The sequence below is a fragment of the Pinus tabuliformis genome, chromosome 8 (genome assembly GCF_031772625.1).
Source record: "Pinus tabuliformis cultivar Carrire ecotype Pingquan chromosome 8, CPIR1, whole genome shotgun sequence".
Classification (NCBI taxonomy): domain Eukaryota; kingdom Viridiplantae; phylum Streptophyta; class Pinopsida; order Pinales; family Pinaceae; genus Pinus; species Pinus tabuliformis.
In genome coordinates this window covers 156,099,978-156,119,217 of record NC_142294.1, presented here as the reverse complement: position 1 = coordinate 156,119,217, position 19,240 = coordinate 156,099,978, and the positions used below count along the sequence as shown (strand labels likewise).

General features: G+C 40.9%; 1 protein-coding gene across 2 annotated transcripts in view; it reads left to right on the top strand.

Annotated features, from left to right (window-relative positions):
• LOC149234608 (dynamin) overlaps positions 1-18,997 on the top strand; it is an 82,421-nt gene extending 63,424 nt beyond the window's left edge. For both annotated transcript variants that reach the window (XM_089371879.1, XM_089371880.1), the window contains exons 6-7: positions 18,436-18,474; positions 18,601-18,997. In XM_089371879.1, coding sequence (XP_089228005.1) covers positions 18,436-18,474; positions 18,601-18,789 — 228 coding nt within the window. In that variant the 3' untranslated portion in view covers positions 18,790-18,997. The remainder of the gene's footprint in view (positions 1-18,435; positions 18,475-18,600) is intronic.
• Positions 18,998-19,240: the final 243 nt, after the last annotated feature.

Here is a 19,240-nt window from a genome sequence, read left to right as displayed (position 1 = left end):
CCGTAACCGCTACGGTCCTAACCGCCAACTGTTTTCCGCCAATGAATCGCCACGTCACATCCACCTGTACCCGCTCCCGCTATTCGTCCACCTGGCCGCTGACATGGCTGCCACCTCATCGCCCCCTGGACCAATAGTCTACCGCCACGTCACCCGATGACGTCAGCTGACGTCACCTCACCTTGACCCACCAATGACGTCATGCTGACGTCATCACTAAAAAGCGCCAAAATGGTAAAAAAGTCTATATTTACCCAAAAAACCGTGTTTTTTCCCACTTTTCTCTCCTGTCGCTATTGTTCTTTCTGCATGACCGTTTACGTTCGAATTTCCGCCAACTTGCCGAGTTAACCCGGGCGACCTCCTCAGCATCAACCGTGCACACCTGCGCAACCTCTGTTCGTCAATTAACAGGTATTTACCATTGTTCTGCCCTCCATACGACTGTTATTGAAATTTAAGTTGCTCAGAAAGCTAAAGACACCTTAAAACCACATTTGCACCGCCCATTTCCCTCTGCACGTCCACCATTGTAACTGTGAAGTCCAAAAAGCACCAGCCGAGCCATAATACCTGTAATTTCGCCCAGAAAGCAACACTCACTGCGTATTCTCGGCTAATTCCTAGTTGGTCTCAATTTACCCGCTAAAAGAGGACATAGTCAGACCTTAGAAAAGCTCTGCTCCCAAAACAAACAGTATTCCAACTGCTGTTGTGTAAATCCCCCTCTGGTATCCAAAATACAAACTGTCTTTACAGAGAATCACCTCTATTCTGTGTTGCTTCCAATTTGACTATTCACCCACAATTGTTGCACTTTGAAGAACTATGGAGACTCCTATTGCTCTAAATATCAAGCCCCTCAATGCTCCTCACCAGGAATTAGCATGGAAAGCCCTGGGAGACATGGATTACCAAATGATGGACTGGTTCCCTATGGGAACCAAATACAATATCCAGATGATGAATGAGTTAAAAGCCCAGCACCTGAGTGGGGCAGACATCTTGGGAATTTGGGACTCAAATTTGCCCATCTACAACCTTCCCCAAGTAAATCTTATGCCAGAACTGATCTACAGCTGCCAGGAATGCTATGACCCAAGCCAAAGAGCTGTCATCAGCCCCACAGGCTCAATCCTGTTCCAGATTACCCCAGAGAGTATAAATGGAATGCTGCACTTCCAAACTGCCAAGCAATTGACCCCCCTCTTTATGCAGAATTTGATAAACAAAGGGACCAAGCTGTCAAATGACCAAATCATTAAAATCAATCAGTTGTTTGTAAGACCAGGCTCTGAATCAGTCAGAACCCCTCCTATTGGGTATCACTATTTGAATGAATTGGGCAGGATGTTAGTGGATTTAATCAGTTATGTCCTAGGATTCAGGGGGATAGAGGATGTGGATGATAGCCTAATGGCAATGCTGTCTATATTCTCTCCTGGTAAACCCCCAGCTGTACATTATGACTATGCAACCTACATTGCAGATAAAATCCATGAGCAGTTTATGAACTTGAAGAGGGAAAGACTATTCAGGTATACTTCATATATATACCATCTATTCTTGTTCTATCAGCCAGCCACCTTCTCTGTTCCTTTGAAGCCACTCAATGCCCAGGGAATTCCAAGGTCAGTTGTGTTCTGGACTTCTGTTTTTCATCATACCTCTGTATCACCTTACACATACACTGAGTTCATTGACTTATTCATCTATCCAGTCATGACAGTATTGCATGGTACTCCTCCTCCTAGACTAACTGATGACATGAGGAGAATTCTCCATTTGAATAAGTCCTACAGCATTGGTAATTGGTACTTCTACCAAAACCACACAGTCATCAGGATATATGGCTGTGAGTTGAACCCATTTAGGTTGCCAAGGTATGTCCCCATGAGGCTTTTTGCCTTGGAATATTTCAGACAGTTTGGGAACTCAGACTATCTTCATTTTCAGAGCAACAACAAGAAGTCACAGTTGAAGGTAAGGAACCAGCTGGGTCCTTTCCTATATAACAGAAAAGAAGAGGGATGGAAAGAGGCAAACACTATCCTGGAAGGCCTCAGACTGCAAACCAGCTTTGAATGGATACCCTATGACCCCAATCATGCTATCTCCCTCAGGAGGATTAGATACAAATTGGGTAGCTATGCACACAAGAGACAACCCGAGATTGAACAGTATGCCAATGCATCAAATTGGGAAGAGGGTACCTTAGAAGAAGAAATAACTGCTGAAGAATTACTTGAGAGAGAGGCTAGAAATATGCAAAAGGAAGCTGACTTGGAAACTTGTGGACAGGTGCCCCTCTCCTACAAAAAGCAACTTGGAGCAGCTGCTACATCATCAACAGCACAGCAGCAAACTGCCGAGAAAGCACCACAGACAGCAAGCAAGGATAAAGGGAAGCGGGTGGAACAGCCACCTCCATTGACAGAAGAACAAGTGGACACATTGCTACAGCAGCAAGAAGAGATGGAGCAGCAGGAACTCGGGCAGCAACAGGAAGAGGAACAGTTTAGTGAACAGCAGCCCTTGCAGCAAGAAAAAGTGACTGATCCTCCAAGCTCCACTGAGCAACAGGCTCAGACAGTGGTGCCTCCTAGAGCAGAAACTACTGTTGATACCTCGGTCCTCCAAACCCCACAAAAGGAGGACTTAACCAGGAAAAGGGATAGAGAGACTCCCCTGACTTCATCCATTAATCGGGGAGAGAAAAGACAAAGACTAAATGACTCCCAAGAGGATGACATAGCAGTAAGGCAAGCAATGGGCATGGGCCCACCCAGTGGAGAAGTTTCAGCCAGTTCATTTCAGCATGAACATGATAGAACTATAGGAGGAGAGGTCAGCTCCTCCAGCCAGCACAGAGAAGGACAGTCAAGCATCAAACAGCAATTTATTGACATTAAGAGGAGTGATCCTATTAAAATACAGCTGTACGATCATTTGCTGAACTTGGCTCCTACCAATCAGCAAAGACTCATGTCTGCCTTTGATGTAAGTGAAGGCAAGATGATCATGAGTCACTTCATGCCCACAACACTGCATCCTCAATCTACCTCGGATTACCTAAGAACCAACATGGAGGTGCTGGCCAAAGACATACACCCTATGGATAAGATTGAATTACATAAACAAACTGGTGAAATGGTGTATGCCTCCTTGGCAGATGAGACATTGGAGAACTACAAATTGAAGAGCAGCCTTGATAATACAGCCTCTCAGCTGGAATTGGAGAGAGCATCATCACAAGCCAAGGACAACAGGATCAAGTCCTTGGAAGAGGTAATTATAGAAATAGGACATGATCCTAAAAATGTTAAGGGTATCCAAGAACTCCTGAAGATAAGGGATGCAGACATGGCGGCCTTAAGAAAGAAAATCAAGCTCCCAGCCACCATCCACGCACAAACAGACGAGGTTGCCCAGCAAAGGCAGGAAAAGGATGCTACAGACCTGCTGATATCCCTGTACAAGGAGCTGGTTAGGACTCAAGACCAGCTAGGACAATCTGAAGCTGCAAAGGCAGCACTACAAACAGCACTGAAGCAAAGAGAAGAGGGCCAAACCTCCCAGCCCCCTCCGGAAGTAATCAACCTCGAAGAAGCTACTCCAATAACTACTATTCCTCCTCAGCAGACTGGAACTACAGCACCATCTACAGCAACAACTACACCAGCAACAGAGCAAACTCCTAGTCTGGATATGCAGAAGCTGCAAGCTGAGATCCAAGTTCTTGAATCTCAAATGAAAGAGCTTGATGAAGTCAAGAAGACTTTGGCCAAGGTGAATGAAAAATTTGACAAAAGCAAGCAGAATGAAGCAACAAAGGAGAGAGAGATAAAAGCTCTAAAAAAGAGAATAGCTGAACTAGAAAAAGAGCTTGCACTAGAGAAGGTAACAGCAGAACTAAAAGCAGTCCTCTGGAGTAACATAGGTCGATCCATCACCAATCAGTGGCAGTACATTGAGACTATGGATGAGCAAATAGTACTCATCACAAAGGCAAACAAGGAAATACACAGAGCAAGAGCAAGCCTTGGCCACATGCCAGATGCTGCCAGCAGAATGGTCAATGTTTTAAATAACAAAACTAGCTCTCAACTAGCTGCCATGGGAATTACTAACAGGACTGAAACAATCTCAGTAGTTAAACGAGTCCTGACACTAAGAAGCCTAGTTGGAACACTGGAGAGAAGAACACAGGACATGCAGACTGAAATCAACAAATTCCTGGACAGATTCCTGGCATTACAGAACAGAGGCCTCCCCAGCATTTTAAGCAGTGTAGGAAGACTGCTCACCCTAGAAAATTACAACAAAAGGATTGATGCCCATGCAGTAGCACAGATTGCAAAACAGCCCAGTACCTCAACAGACACAGGGCCAGCATCAGGGCAGAATCTGTATGATAGGGTGGATAATCTGTTTTTTATTATGAATGAAATTGATCACCTGTTTGATACACCACCAAATTTCTTTAAGTATACTGAGGCAGATGAGACTATGGGGGCAATCATAAATCATCAATTGCCCACACAGGAAGTATGGAGGAATTTGACATAGATAATTTTGTCAGGCCAGAACCTGTAGCGCTAATTTTCTCCAGTACATGAGCAGTCATACGCAGGCACAATTTTGATGAATAAAATCTACAAGGAAGAGGCAGATGCTGAGCCAACTCAGCAAAGCTATTTACTCACTACTGCAGCAGTCACAATCACAGGTGACAAACACAGCATACAGCGCACAAGCCATAAAGTCGGGTTCTCCAGCATTTAATCAAAGTATCTCAACCGACTCAGCAGATCCCAAAGGCCAAAATATCTTCTGACAGAACATTAAAGCGCTTTTATTTTGTATTCAATGCTGTAATAAATTTCTGATAATAATATCTCAAAGTTGGTGAGAATATTAAGTCTGAGATAACTCAGGACTCAGATATTTTTGTAAACAATCGCAAGTATATATTGGCCCCTCACAGAAGCTTAAGGGGTTGTTGTTATTTTCCTTTTGGAACTCTCACTTGCTGTAAGATTCTCAGAGAAGTAATACAAAGGGAGAATGGAATTTCCAAAGCTTGATGTATTTGATGCGTTGTGATGAATGGTGAATGTTGCAGGATTCCAGAGTGTTTCATAAAACAATAAGTTTTCTTAAATCTCTGTATTACATGTTTTCGAGTCTTTTGTTCTCTTTTGTTGTCTAAATATTTTACACTTAATAGCAAAGTAGAAGAATAGTTCCAGGATTTAATCACCGATTACCCTGAACTCAAACTGAGCTATTATCCATGTTTTCTTCAGATACAGTAAAAGAAGTGTAATTCTTAGTTGCTGCACTTTAAAACTATATCTTTTACAGTGATAGATATTCCCAGGGATTCAAGTTTGCCCCTGAGACATCCATCCATTTCTCGTAACCAGTTTGGTGAAAATACTTAAACATTTAGTGAAAATCCTTGAATGCTCTCACTGCTTGTTTTTCCTATTCATGTTATAAATCAAAATTTGTTCTATGAAGTATCCAAATGGCCCTGTAAGTTGCACTAATTCATCTCAAGGTTTCTAGACACCTACTGCTATAGACTCCATTGCCCAATGATACTTGACTCTCTGAATATTACATCACTAGAGATCTGAAAGAAATTCTTCAACCAAAACATAAACAAAACCTGTGCTTAATAGCTAGCCTAAAACCCTATCATAAACAGTTACAAATCATAAAGAGAGAGCCCTCTCTGATCACAGTTTGGCTAGAAACAGTGATCCAAAGATTGGTTAGTGGTTACCCCGGCCGTATTCCCTTGGGAGTCATAGGGAACAACCTGGGTGTTAACAGCCCCCACAACTTTCATGAGGTTGATGGATGACATCTTGATGATCTTGATGATATCATCGTCTTCAACAAGAGTTGGGAAGAGCACTTGCAACATATTTGACAGGTCCTTCATACTCTGCGACAACACAAGCAATGTGCTAACTTGGAAAAATTCTCCTTTGGCATGGATAAGGTCCAATATTTTTCTGTAAACTGCCGTGGATATTCCATTAGATAGTTCGTCACAACAAATATGATAAAATTATGCTTAAAATTCCAAAAAATCTACCATTGTTATAGTTTTATATATCTTTAGACTTATAGATCTATAGATTACTATTAATAGCGTATGCATTCGAATTAAAATTATGCAGAAAATAGAGAATGATGAAATAAAAGATCATAAACACATTAAACACATGATATGACCCAGGAAACCCTTTCGAGGGAAAAACCTAGCTAGAAGGTGAGGCTGCTCCGCTCTCTTTGTTTGCATGGAAATATGGTTGTGAGTACAAAGAAGTATGGCCTGTGGCCCGTGGGCTACTACAATGCACAAATCCTTTGTGTGTGCTTTGTCTCCTATCTCTCTTGGCTATTTTTGCCCAACTATGGAACAAATGCACTCAAAAGAATGAAACCCCTTTTCTTCCTAGTGCCCCATTATAACATAGCATAGCCCGATAACCTACTAGTGGTTAGGTTTGACTACCTCAACTCTTAACCAAAGTTACAATATAAACTCTTCTAGAGTCTTCTACATCATAATCACGTGGCTAGCCCATTTTTCATAAATATGGGCGCTGATGTGGTATCCTCTCAAATTATGGTGTTGAAAACAGGGAGGTCAACTTTAGAGTGGCATATCTTTCGCATACAGACTTTGACGCGATTTTTGTGTTGTTGGAAAGGTCTTTGTGTGTAGAATAAGAGAGAAAGGTGCAGTGCTGAAGCAACAAAGTTTTACCCCCAAAAAACATCTTTTGATGCCTCAAAACACTCCTGGAAGTTTTTAGACCCCAATTTGCCAAATTGGGTCCCGTCGGTAAAAATGGTCATGAGCGCTGATTCGTCCACTTTTTCCACTCTGAAAGCATCGAGATGGATGAAAACAATATAATGATCCAATCTAGATCACACCTCCCCATTTTGGGAGGCTTTTGGTCCCCAAAAGATTCTACTAAATGAGGTGAGGAAAATTTTCCTTCACCTTATCTTGGGTGTACCATTTAGCTTTGCGTGGAAGTTGTCCTTTCAACCCTATCTGCCAAAGGTCATGCTACCCCTGTCTTGTAGTTCTGTACCTCTTCTTCAAAATCGTATCTTCTGTCAACTCTATCTAAGCATCTGGTGCCAAATCCTCCACAGAGGGTATGATTTGTTCCTCTTCCCGATCTAGCATGGAAGGCTCAGAGTTTTAGATTCTTTACATTCACAACTGAGTAAATGCGCATATATGGTGGTAAACTGAGTCAATAAACATTATCACCCACCTTTTTCAGTATCTCAAGACTCAAAGGGACCATACCGCAAAGCCTTGATCTTCTTACCAGGCCCTTGTAGCCTCTCTTTGTTCAACTGTAGCAATACTTTGTCTCCCACCTTGAATGATTTCACTGTTCTACACTGATCATGCCTGACCTTATATTTCCCTTGTGACTTCAGTAGTGTCTCTTGTACTTGTATATGGATATGCCTGATCTTTTCTATAAAATTTTCAACCCTCAAGGCATACCTTGTAAGATCTTCTCTCACACCTTGCTGCCCATATGCAATGTCCAAAGGTGAAGGCAACAAATATCCAAAACAAGTTTCAAATGGGGACTTTCTTTTAGAAGTGTGGACTGCTCTATTGTAAGAACGCTGTATATATACCAAATTTTCATTCGAGGTCTTTAAATGCTTCTGATTGTATCCCCTAAGAAGCTGCACCAAAGTCTTGTTGACTACTTTTGTCTGCCCATTTGTCTATGGATGGAATGTTGTAGATCTCTTCAACTTTGTGTCCATCTTCTCCCACAATGTAGTCCAAAATGCACTGATAAATCTCGCGTCCTTGTCTGAAATGATGCTCCTTGGTATCCCAAAGTGCACCTAGTCGTGTTCAAAGAACAAGTTTGCTATTTCTTGCCCATTGATTGTCTTTTTACAAAGCATCAAAACACACCTCGCTGAACTTGTCAACTACCACAAACATGTAGTCATGTCCTTTCCAGGTTGTTGGTAAACCTCCCACAAAGTCCATGGAAATGATTTCCCAAGGACGAGTGGGTACAAGTAAGGGATGATATAGACCTTGTTTCTTGTTTCTAGGCTAGCTGGTACAACAAAGCATGCATCTTCTTATGAACCTAGCTACTTGCTCTTGCATCTTGGGCTAATACACATCTCTACAAGTTGGCCACGGTCTTCCTACACTAAAGTGCCTTGCAACCTTGGAGGTGTGAGCCTCTAATCAACTGCAATCGCTCACCTTTAGGAACACATAATCTATCCAACACGTAGAATAACCCATCCTAGAGATGGTAGTCAAGGATGTTGTTGCCATCGTGCACGATTTTGACTCTATAACAGCTGATACACCTTGAAGTCCTCATCCTCTGAATATGCCTCTCTGTATGCATCATGGGTGAATGGCTCCATGTGCATCAAAGTTCCCAATGCTATGATCTTTAGTGTGGTTGGCCTTGAAAGGATGTCGGTCAACTTGTTTGTGCTGCCCTTCTTGTACTTAATCACTAAATGAAACTGTTGTAGAAACCCCATCCACTTGTAATGCCTGGCCTACTGTAGCTTACTGTGGGCCTGGGACTGTAGTGGTTGGTGATTTGTGTGGATTACTGTCTCCTTTCCCATTAGATAATGCTTCCAATTCTTCACATCTTGCACCAAGGCATTAAGCTCCTTGTCATAGGAGGGAGTTAAGAACTGCCCCATGAAATACTTCAGAATGGTAGCATACAGGCCTTCCTCCCTGCATCAAGAATTGTTAATTTTAGGTATGTTCTATGCTTTGAACAATTTATTTCAATTTTCATGGCTAGCTCAATATCTTTTCCAGATTAGCAATCACATCAGCGCTAAAGTAAACTGTAGATAGAACATAAACATAAATCGCAGAAGACAAGCCAAGACAAGAGGACACAAGATGTGGTGCTAGCCAGGGACAAACCCCAATGTGGGGAAACCCTTGATCAATTCTTATATGTTCTTCAATAGTTCAACAGAGAGAGAGAGAGAGATAGTACATTTACAATAGAAGTCAACACTTTGACTTATTTGGATAAGAGCATAGATCATCTCTAAGAAGATGATACATGAGATCAGTGGAAGACATGCTGCTTCAACTAATTCTCCAAGGTGACTCCTTCACCTATCATTGTGCTGAATCTTGTCATCATGTTGCACCTCACTGTGCTGCACTCGTCATCATTATGTTGCATCTCATCATGCTTCACCAATCATGACTGTACCATGTACTTGTTGCACTAAGCATCATTGCTGTTCCAAGTACTATTGCTGCACCTAGCTGCACCATGTACTTGCTGCTATGCCATTGTGCCACCGTTGCACAGTGTCATTGCTGTCCCATCATAGTTCTGTGCCAACATGCTACTATCCCATCAACGTCATGAAGCTGATCATGTTGCCACACAACTGTCCCAAGTGGTATGCTGAGCCATGTTGACACACAACATGTCTCATGTGCTTGCAACACCATGCTTGCCATGCTGTCCATGCTTGCCTTAGCATTCCTTTACTGTCCCATTTACTATACAGCTGTCCCTTGTCACTGTTGCCTAGATATATTGGTGTAGTTGCTGTCCCTAACAGTCATATGCTATACCTTGCTGCTGTCCCATGTGTCTTTATAGCACCATGTAGCCTAGCTGTCCCATTTATTAGCATTGCTGTCCTGGGCATGTTTGAGTCCTCAAACTCTCATGCTGTCCCTGTTTTGAGGGTCACCTACAACCCACCCTTTCAGTCGTATTAGGCCTGCATCTAGGGCATCGTAGGTTAGCGTTAGGGCTCCCTTTAGACTGCGTTAAGGCTGCCTTTAGGCAGCGTTTAGGGCTGCCCTTTAGACAACGTTTAGGGCTGCTCTTAGACTGTGTTTAAGGCTGCCTTTTGACAGCGTTTAGGGCTGCTCTTAAACTGTGACTAGGGCTGCCTTTTGGACAACGTTAGGGCCTCTCTTAGACTGCGTTTAGGGCTGCCTTTTGGACAACGTTAGTGCCTCTCTTTGTTATGATAAGATTCCTCCAAGACTGTGGCTAGGGCATGCTTCCTTGACAACGTTTTTGACTTCTCCTTTGACAACGTCTAGGACTAGGGCATCTCCTCTAGGGCAGCTCCCTTAGTCTTCTTTCCTCCAACATCTAGGGCTTCCACTCCTAGATTTCTCTTCCACTAAAACCCAAGACAAGTGGAGAGAAATGAAGATAGAAGTGTGTGTGAGAAATGACTCTCAAGTCATCTCCTTTTATACTTAAACGTTGAGCACATGTGGGGTTTATTTGGTTGCTGGCTGACCTTGACGAATTGTCTTATAACACAAATAAATTCATAACTCCATGAATACTTATCGGAATCGGATGATCTTCAGATCAATCCTACACCTCTCGATGAGAGGGATCCAAGAAAAATATCAGCTGCCATAAATAAGATGACCCACATGGAGTTTGGCCCTAATTTCCAATTTTAACAAGAATGCTCCCATAGCATACCCATTCGCATCTGTCTCCACTTCAAAGGGCTACTGCAAGTTTGGTAATGCTAGAATTGGTGCTTGACCAATCTTCTTCTTTAGCTCCTCGAAAGCCCTCTACTGACCATTTCCCCACTGGAAACTCTTGCCACTTGCTATTATGGCGTGGAGTGGTGTTGCTATTGTTGAAAATGAGGTTATGAATTTCCTCAAGCACTGTGCTACCCCAATGAAACTCTTGACCGCAGAAACATTAGTAGGCACTGACCATTTCATGATGGTCTCCATTTTGGCAGGATCTATCTTCAACTCTCCTCCACCTATCACATACCCCAGATACACCAAAGATTGCTGTGCAAACTCACACTTCTTGAGATTTGCTAGTATCTGTTGCTTCTTTAATGTCTCCATCACTTGCATCAAATGTGAGATGTGCTCCTCCCAGGTAGCACTATATATCAGTATATCACCCAAATAGACAATAACAAATGAATTTATAAAAGAGTGTAGTATATCATTCATTAATCTCATAAACATAGCTGGTGCATTACGTAGGCCAAATGGCATGACTAGCCACTCATACAATCCTTGCCTGGTTTTGAAGGCGATCTTCCTGGTATCTTCTTGTCTAACTCGAACCTGGTGATATTCAAACTTTAAGTCCAACTTGGTGAAGTATTTTGCTTGTTGCAATTGGTCTAGCATATCATCTATCCTGGGCAAGGGGTTCCTGTTCTTGAGCGTGATTTTGTTCAACGCTCTGTAATCTATACACATCCACCAAGCCTTGGTCTTCTTTGGCATAATGATGATGGGTGACCCACATGGTGATGTACTCAGTCAAATCACACCCTGTTCTAGTAGTTGCTGACACTGTTTCATCACCCCACTTGCTTCTATAATAGACTGCCTATACAACCCAATATTTGGCAATGGGGAGTCCAACAATAGCTAGATCTCGTGCTCCACTTCCCTCTTAGGTGGTAACCCTTTAGGCTCTCGGAACACATCCTTGTATGCCTGTAGCAACTCTTCCAGTTGCTGTTTCTGTTTCTTAGTACACTCCTCCAGGGATGCCTTGCCTCTTACTGACTCTTCTACAGACTGATTTTCTCTTAAAAACAATAGAACATCTTTCTGGAATTGATCGATTTCTTGGCTTGGTTGGCACTTACCAGTGAAATTTTCTACTTGCCTTTGTGCGCATTGATGGTGAACGATTTTCCATCCTTGACGAGCTGATACTGGTTGGCTCTTTGCATGAATATTCCACCTCGCATGTACATGTAGGGACTTTCAAACACGACTCCACATACATCAAGGGGAACCACATCTAATTCTACTTCATCAATAAAATCAACACTGATGACAAATATAATTTTGCACTATTCTTGTACCTTCAGTTTTGCATCCTTATTTACCTATGCAAATGGATACGGGCTTGGATGATCACGAACTTTCAACCCCAACTTCTTGACCAGCTCTGTTGCAATGAGATTTACTTGCGATCTTGAGTCAAACAGAGCATCAATCTTTGTCTTCTTGACCTATATCCTTATATGGAAGAGTTTTGTCATTTCTCTCTTCTCGTTGTTGAAGGCTACTCGAATTCACCTCCTTCTGCACTGTTGTACGAACGATCTTCTCATTCGTGTTCGAGTTGCTTTCAACTTGGTTGCTCGAATCAGTGGCCATGAAATTCTTCTTCTTGTTGTCTTTCTTTTTGTTCTTCGGTTTAAGCTCTGGATTCAATTTCCAACACTTCTCCTCTGTATGGCTGTCAATGTTGCAGTGGTTGCAATGGTCACTGAGATCTCTGCACTGGTGTGTTGTGGCTATTGTCTTTTTATCTTTTCCCTTTTTTGCTTCTTCTTCCTCTCCTTAGAAGCCTCTTGTTTCTCCTTCTGCTTCAATCCACTTGATTGCGATTTTTTCAAGTCTATGTTTTCTAGGTACTATGTATATATGGTGGTGTAAACCCCCCAAATACTTGAGGAGTACATTTGGGTTCTTTGGGGAGATTCCCAACATTATGGCCATCTTTCTAAACTCTGTGGTGTATTCCTGAACGCTTTGCTCAAATTTTCCCTGAAGTAGTGGCACTGGATCCACTAGTCTTCTACGTAACCAATAGGGTAAAACTTTGACTTAATAAGGGTTTTGAAGTCCTCCCACTTAGTCACTTGAGGCTCTCCCTCAACCTTAGGGTCTCTGTGTGACTTTCCAACCAAGTTAGGGCATGGCCCTCTAATTTCAGTCATGCAAATGAAATCTTCAGTTCTTCCTCAATTTGATAGACACTGAAATACACTTCTAGTTGTTGCAACTAGTGATTTAGGTTCAGAGTGTCAATCTCGCTGTGGTACGACCTGATATTGACCTTCGCATCCATTTTGAATAGGTGCTATGATTGATTCATGACACTCAAACTGGGTTGATCTTTTCTGGGTTCTTTCTTGTACTGGTTCTCCATTTCTTCCCAATCTCTTGATCCCCCTTTTTGATTTGTCCTCTATATTATAACTTCCATCTTCTTTGAATATCCCAAGCTTACTGCTTAGTGCCTCCATGAGGAGGTTTACATTACAATTTATAGCCACGAATTGCTATTCTAGTTACGAAGACCTCTCCTCTGCAGGATCACAAGGGTTATTCATAGATTCATTGGCCATGATTAGTGTTTTATGGCTTTTCGCTCAACTGATCTAGATCCCCTACAAATCTCCACAATATACTCAAAGAAATATGCTCTAATACCAATATGATCCATAAATTGATGTGGATATTCCACTGGATAGTTTGTCACAACAGATCTGATAACATTATATTTGAAATTCTAAAAAAATCTACACTGTGGCAATTTTATATCTCTTTAGACTTATAGATCTGTAGATTACTATTAATAACATATGCATGCGAATTAAAATTATGCAGAAAATAGAGAATTATGAAATAAAAGCTCCCAAACACATTTAACACATGATATGACTTGGGGAGCCCTTTCGGGAGAAAAAACCACCTAGAAGGTGAGGCCCCTTTGCTCTTTTTTTCTGAATGGAAATATGGCTACAAGTACAAAGAGGTATGAAATGCGATGCATGGGCTATTACAGTGCATAAATCCTCTGTGCGCTCTATCTCCTATCCCTCTTGGCTATTTTTGCTCAGCTATGGAACAAATGCACTCGAAATAATGGAACCCTTTTTCCTCTTAGTGGCCCAATTATAAGATAGCCCAATAGCCTACTAGTGGTTAGGTTTGACTACCTTAACTCCATTTGAGGAAATTTGAGCCTAGAAGTGGCCATGAAATTTTCATGTAATTTCCGTGTCATAATATGTAAACCAATCAAAATCCTTTAAATTTAAAAAGTACATGTTATTATTTTGGAGGGAAAAGAAGAAACTATTTTTTAATTGTATTTTTGACTTATCTTTTTATAGGTTTATAACTTTATTCAAATTTCAAGTGTAGACACTCGTTGGATGCAGAATTAAATTCCACATCCGAGTACCCATTGTGTACTTTTGAGAAGCCCCACATTGATAAAAATTGAAGATACATAAAAAAAGTGTTACCCACATTAATAAAAATTGAAGATACATCAAGGCTTTTTTAATGTATCTTCAATTTTTATCAATGTGGGTAACACAATTTTTTAGTGTATCTTCAATTTTTATCAATGTGGGTCTTCTCAAAAGTATGCATAATGGGTACTCATTGGATATGGAATTTAATTTTGCATCCAACGAGTGTCTAAAATTGAAATTTGAGAAAAATCTACAAGGAGATAAGCCAAAAATACAATTAAAAAAAGTAGTTTTCTTCTTTTCCCTCCAAAATTCACAACTCTTATTTTATTATTTTTCCTTAGGAGGCCACTTTTAGGTTGAAATTTCCTCTAATGTTAACAAGAGTTACAATATAGACTCTTCTAGAGTTTTTTACATCATAATCACGTGGTTAGCCCATTTTTCATGAAGAATGGGGGCTGATGTGACATCCTCTCAAATTATGGTGGTGAAAATAGGAAGGTCAAATTCAAAGTGGCATAACTTTCGCATACAAACTTCTATTGACGTGATTTTTGTGCCATTGGAAAGGTCTCTGTGTGAGGAATATAAAGAAAAGGTGTAGTGCCAAAGCGACAAAGTTTTACCCCCAAAAATCGTCGTTTGATGCCTCAAAACGCACCCGGAAGGTTTCAAACCTCAATTTGCAAAACTGGATCCCACCAGTAAAAATGGTCTTGAGAGTTGATTCCTCCACTTTTCCCACTCTAAAAGCATCAAGATGGATGACAAACAATATAATGATCCAACCTAGATCAAATATCTGGGTTAAATTATTGATGCACAAGGTGTGCATGTGGATCCAGATAAGATTCAAGTCATTTGGGATTGGCTGCCCCCCGACAACTCTCACATAGCTTTACAACTTCTTGGGCCTTGCTAATTTCTATCAAAGATTCGTGTTGGGGTTCTCTCATATCACTTGGCCCTTAAGTCAAGTTACCAAGGGTGAAGCAAAAATAAAGTTTTTTTTCGTCCTAGTCACAACAGGAGGCATTCATTGAATTGAAACACTGCCTTTGTTTCGCACTAATCCTCACCTTGCCAGACTTGCAACAACCATTTGAAATTGAGACAGATGCCTCCGATTATTCTGTTGGTACAGTCCTCACTCAACAAGAGCATTTGGTGGCCTATCACAGTGAGACACTATTTGATACTATTCATAGATACCTCACCTGTGATAAGACAATGTATTCCATTGTGTAGGCCTGCAGGTAGTGGAAAAAATTATATTCCGGGGAAGGATACGATCATCCATATGGATCACTGACCTCTTCAATTTGTGCAGACATAGGGGAAGTTATAGAACAATCGCCATAAAAAATGGTCTACATATATGCAACAATTCCATTTGAACATTACATACAAGAAGGGTAACACCAATCATGTTGTAGATTGCCTTAGTCGGCCCCCAGTTGTGTCACTGGCCACTAGTCTCAACTCTTGTGGGCACGAGACCTCTGGATGGTCGCAACTATACGACAATGACCATAATTCGCCACCACATACTAGACGATGAAAGACAAGCAAGTTCCAAACTTTCACCTCCAAGATGCACTGTTGTGCCATAGGGACACCTTTGTGTTCCTTCAAGTGAGAGTGCCAAGTTGATTCGGGAGGCACGTTACAGTCAGGTAGCAGGACACTTTGGTGCGGAGAAGACAATGACGATACTGTAGAAGTATTTTTATTGGCCGAAACTTCCACATGATGTTTGCAAATATATAAGGTCTTGCACTGCATGTGCCATTGCCAAGCCAACCATTAAGAGGCAAGACCTATACACCCCTCTGCCTACTTCTAGCCATCCTTGGGAATCCATCCCCATGGACTATATGTCTAGCCTTCCTTTTACCAAGCATGGCAATGACTATGTGTTTGTTATCATTGATAGATTTTCTAAGATGGCCATATTGACTGCCTGCAATAAGAGTATCATAGCTTAAGCCACTACCAAGCTCTTCCTCGAATATGTGTGGCTACATTTTGGGATCCCACAAGCCATCATATTAGAATGGGATAGCAGGTTCCCAAGCACATTTTGGTTGAGCCTTTGGTGATTGTTGGACATCGAACTCACAAAGTCAACTGCCTTCCACCCCCAAATTAACGGCCAAATAGAGGTCGCCAACAGGATGATCGTGCACATATTACGCATGTACAACTCCAAGCATCCACGAACATGGCATGAGAGTCTTCCCTATGTTCAATACAATTACAACAAAGCTCTTCATAGCTCCACTGGCCACAACCCCTTTAAAGTGGGCCTGGGATTTTCAACCATTGTGTTCCATTGATGTTGCAATGCACCTTGCAACTACACATACATAATCTACACATATATTTAAATCTAAAGCTGATAAAGCTACCAAGTTTATTAAACACATTCACCACATCCGCTAGTGGGTTCAAGATATCTTGCATAAAGCCAATATTAAGTACAAACAACATCATGATCAACACCACATGCCACACAATTTCTAGTGGGAGACAAAGTTTGGTTGCATTTGCAGAAGGAATGCCTTTCAAGGGCTCATCGGAAGCTTCAGTCGCTTTGCTATGGACCTTACACCATCACCAAGATTGTGGGTGATAACGCTTTTGAGCTTAGTGTCCCCCCATTCCTTGGCCTGCACCCAGTGCTCAATGTAGACTGCCTTCGGCCATACTTTCCAACATTGCTTGACATGTTAGAGAGTACAATATTGCTGACACCGACAAAACTCAACCCAAATTTTATTGAATAGGCCATCACTGATCAGATTATTGACATAGATTAAGAACACCCGCCAATAGAGAATTCCACTGTATCGGGTTGTCAAAGCAGCCTAGCTCCTGCAGCAAGACAAGTGGCTCACTAGGGACCATGTTCAGTGGAAGTTTCCTCATCTCATGCAGACACTCAATGCAATGGAAACCATTGCTTCTTAAGGAGGGATCACTGATTCAGATGGATATTGGTGGCAACCCACCAATTCCACTGACTCACAAGCACAATCTTCCTATTTTTGCAATTTTCTATTTTTGACAGTTTTAGGCCCTGAACTTCCGGAGCCGTTTTGAGGCCCTAAACAACATTCTTTGGGGAAACGAGAAAACATGAGTCTTTGCAAGATGTTTGCAGTTGAAAGTTGTTCTCCTCGAATAGACCTTTCTAACGGGCTATCGTGCACACCAAACGAAGATCATATGGCCAAGTTGTGACCTCGGGAAGTTGACGTTTCAACTTACCCCATTGGGGCCGATAAGCTTTTGGCGCTTCATCTCCTAGAGTTAGGGCTTTGGATGTTTAGGGTTTCTTATTGTTTCTTCATGATTTGTAGTACAGTTAAGGAAGGCGAGTAGCCGTCACGTTTCTTCTCAGAAATAAGTTACCACCGCTCGAGCTAGTTTGCTCTGATTTTGCATGTAAACAGTTTTAGTATTTGCTATTTATTGGTTGGAGTTTAGTTTCATTGTATCTCTGTTTCTGTTTTAATTCTGTATTGTATTTCATTCCTTCTTTAATCCAGATCAAACTTGGATTCAGTTTCACAGTTTGTTGCTGTAGCACCTTCACATGTCTTAGCAGATACCAGAGGATAACCTTAATTATTGGATAACATTTTGCCCTTTATGTCATGGTTAATGAGACATTCGATGATACCAAAGGCTGAGAACACTCTTTGACTTTTAGGAAAGTGGATACAGTGCCTCTAAGAAACCATTTTTAGTCTTATAGAGCAGCAAATGGTTACCGTTTCTTCTTACTGTTGTTTATTTTATAATGCCAAATGAGTGGGAAATGTTTTCTAAGCCCATTATAATTTTTATTTGTGCAATTAAGCTTTTTGGTTCATAAATAGATTCAAAATACCTGAGAGGCTGAAAATTACTTTTTTCAAGGAAAAGTGGGTATAGAGCCTATGATAAACCATTTTAATTAGGAAAGAGTTGCTTACTTTTTTATGAAATTTTCAAATGTAGAAGCAATGCTTTCTCAACCCAGTAAAATGCTATTTTGTATCATGAATCTTTGTTTTTGCATAAGTAAATCCCATAGACCTCAAGATTAGGTTTCCCAAATGACAATATGAATCTTTTGTATTTTATTGCCATTGACCCTGAGCAATGCCAGTCCATGAAGGATGCATGATCTCTCTTTTTTGAATACTCACCTATAGTGTGCATGTTCATATGTACTTGTATTTTGATTCATTGTCCTTTATATTTCTAGTTTATTTTTTTTGGAGTTGATTTTTCCTAGATTGAGTAAAGTCTTCATTTATTTTCACTACTAATTCTTGAATTATCGTGGCAACTCGCTGATTTGAACTATGATTTCAGGGTGAGAGACAGCAATCAGAAAACAGGATACTACAAACGGTATATCTTTGTTGCATTTTGATCATCAACATATTTGTAGCAGTTTTGTAGTGCATTTCAATACTTATTTTTTATTTCCAATTTTCAATCGAATTAAATTGAATAAATATTTGGTCTTGTGGTCAGCTTCTGAAGCATGAAGAACTACTTCGGGAGTTGGAGGAAGACAACGCACTGTTTCGTCATGTACTTGTTGAAGAACTGAATGTGTCTCCAGATAAACTGCATAAGAAGAGTGCAACTGAAAACAACTCAAAGAATAACAGTACTGATTGTTTTGAATGCCGTAGGCGTGCACGGAGAAGAACCAAATAAAATTTCTTTATTGACTTATAGAACCAAATAATATCTCTCTAAATTCATTTTTTGGCGCTTATGTTAGTTTCTTTACCCATTTATCAATAGTATTATAGTTTCTTTTCATGTTGCAATCATAATAGAATGCCAAGTTGCGTGTTTTGGTACTTCTATAATGGAATCTTGATAATACAGAACCCTAACTAGTTATTTGGCTGATGTTTGATATATGGTTCAACTTATCCCCTATATAATACAACACGATCATTAATTTTTCTAGGTTAGGAAAAGAGGACAGCATCACAAGGGATGGGCGGTGAGCCACTTACAAGGTGGTATATTGTTAATGGTGATATTATGAGATTTTAAATTGTTAAGACTGACTTTTCATCTGCTGCATGCATTCTGACACTGTGAATGGTGGGCATGCACAAAAACTAGAACATTTTGTTCACAATAGATGGACTTG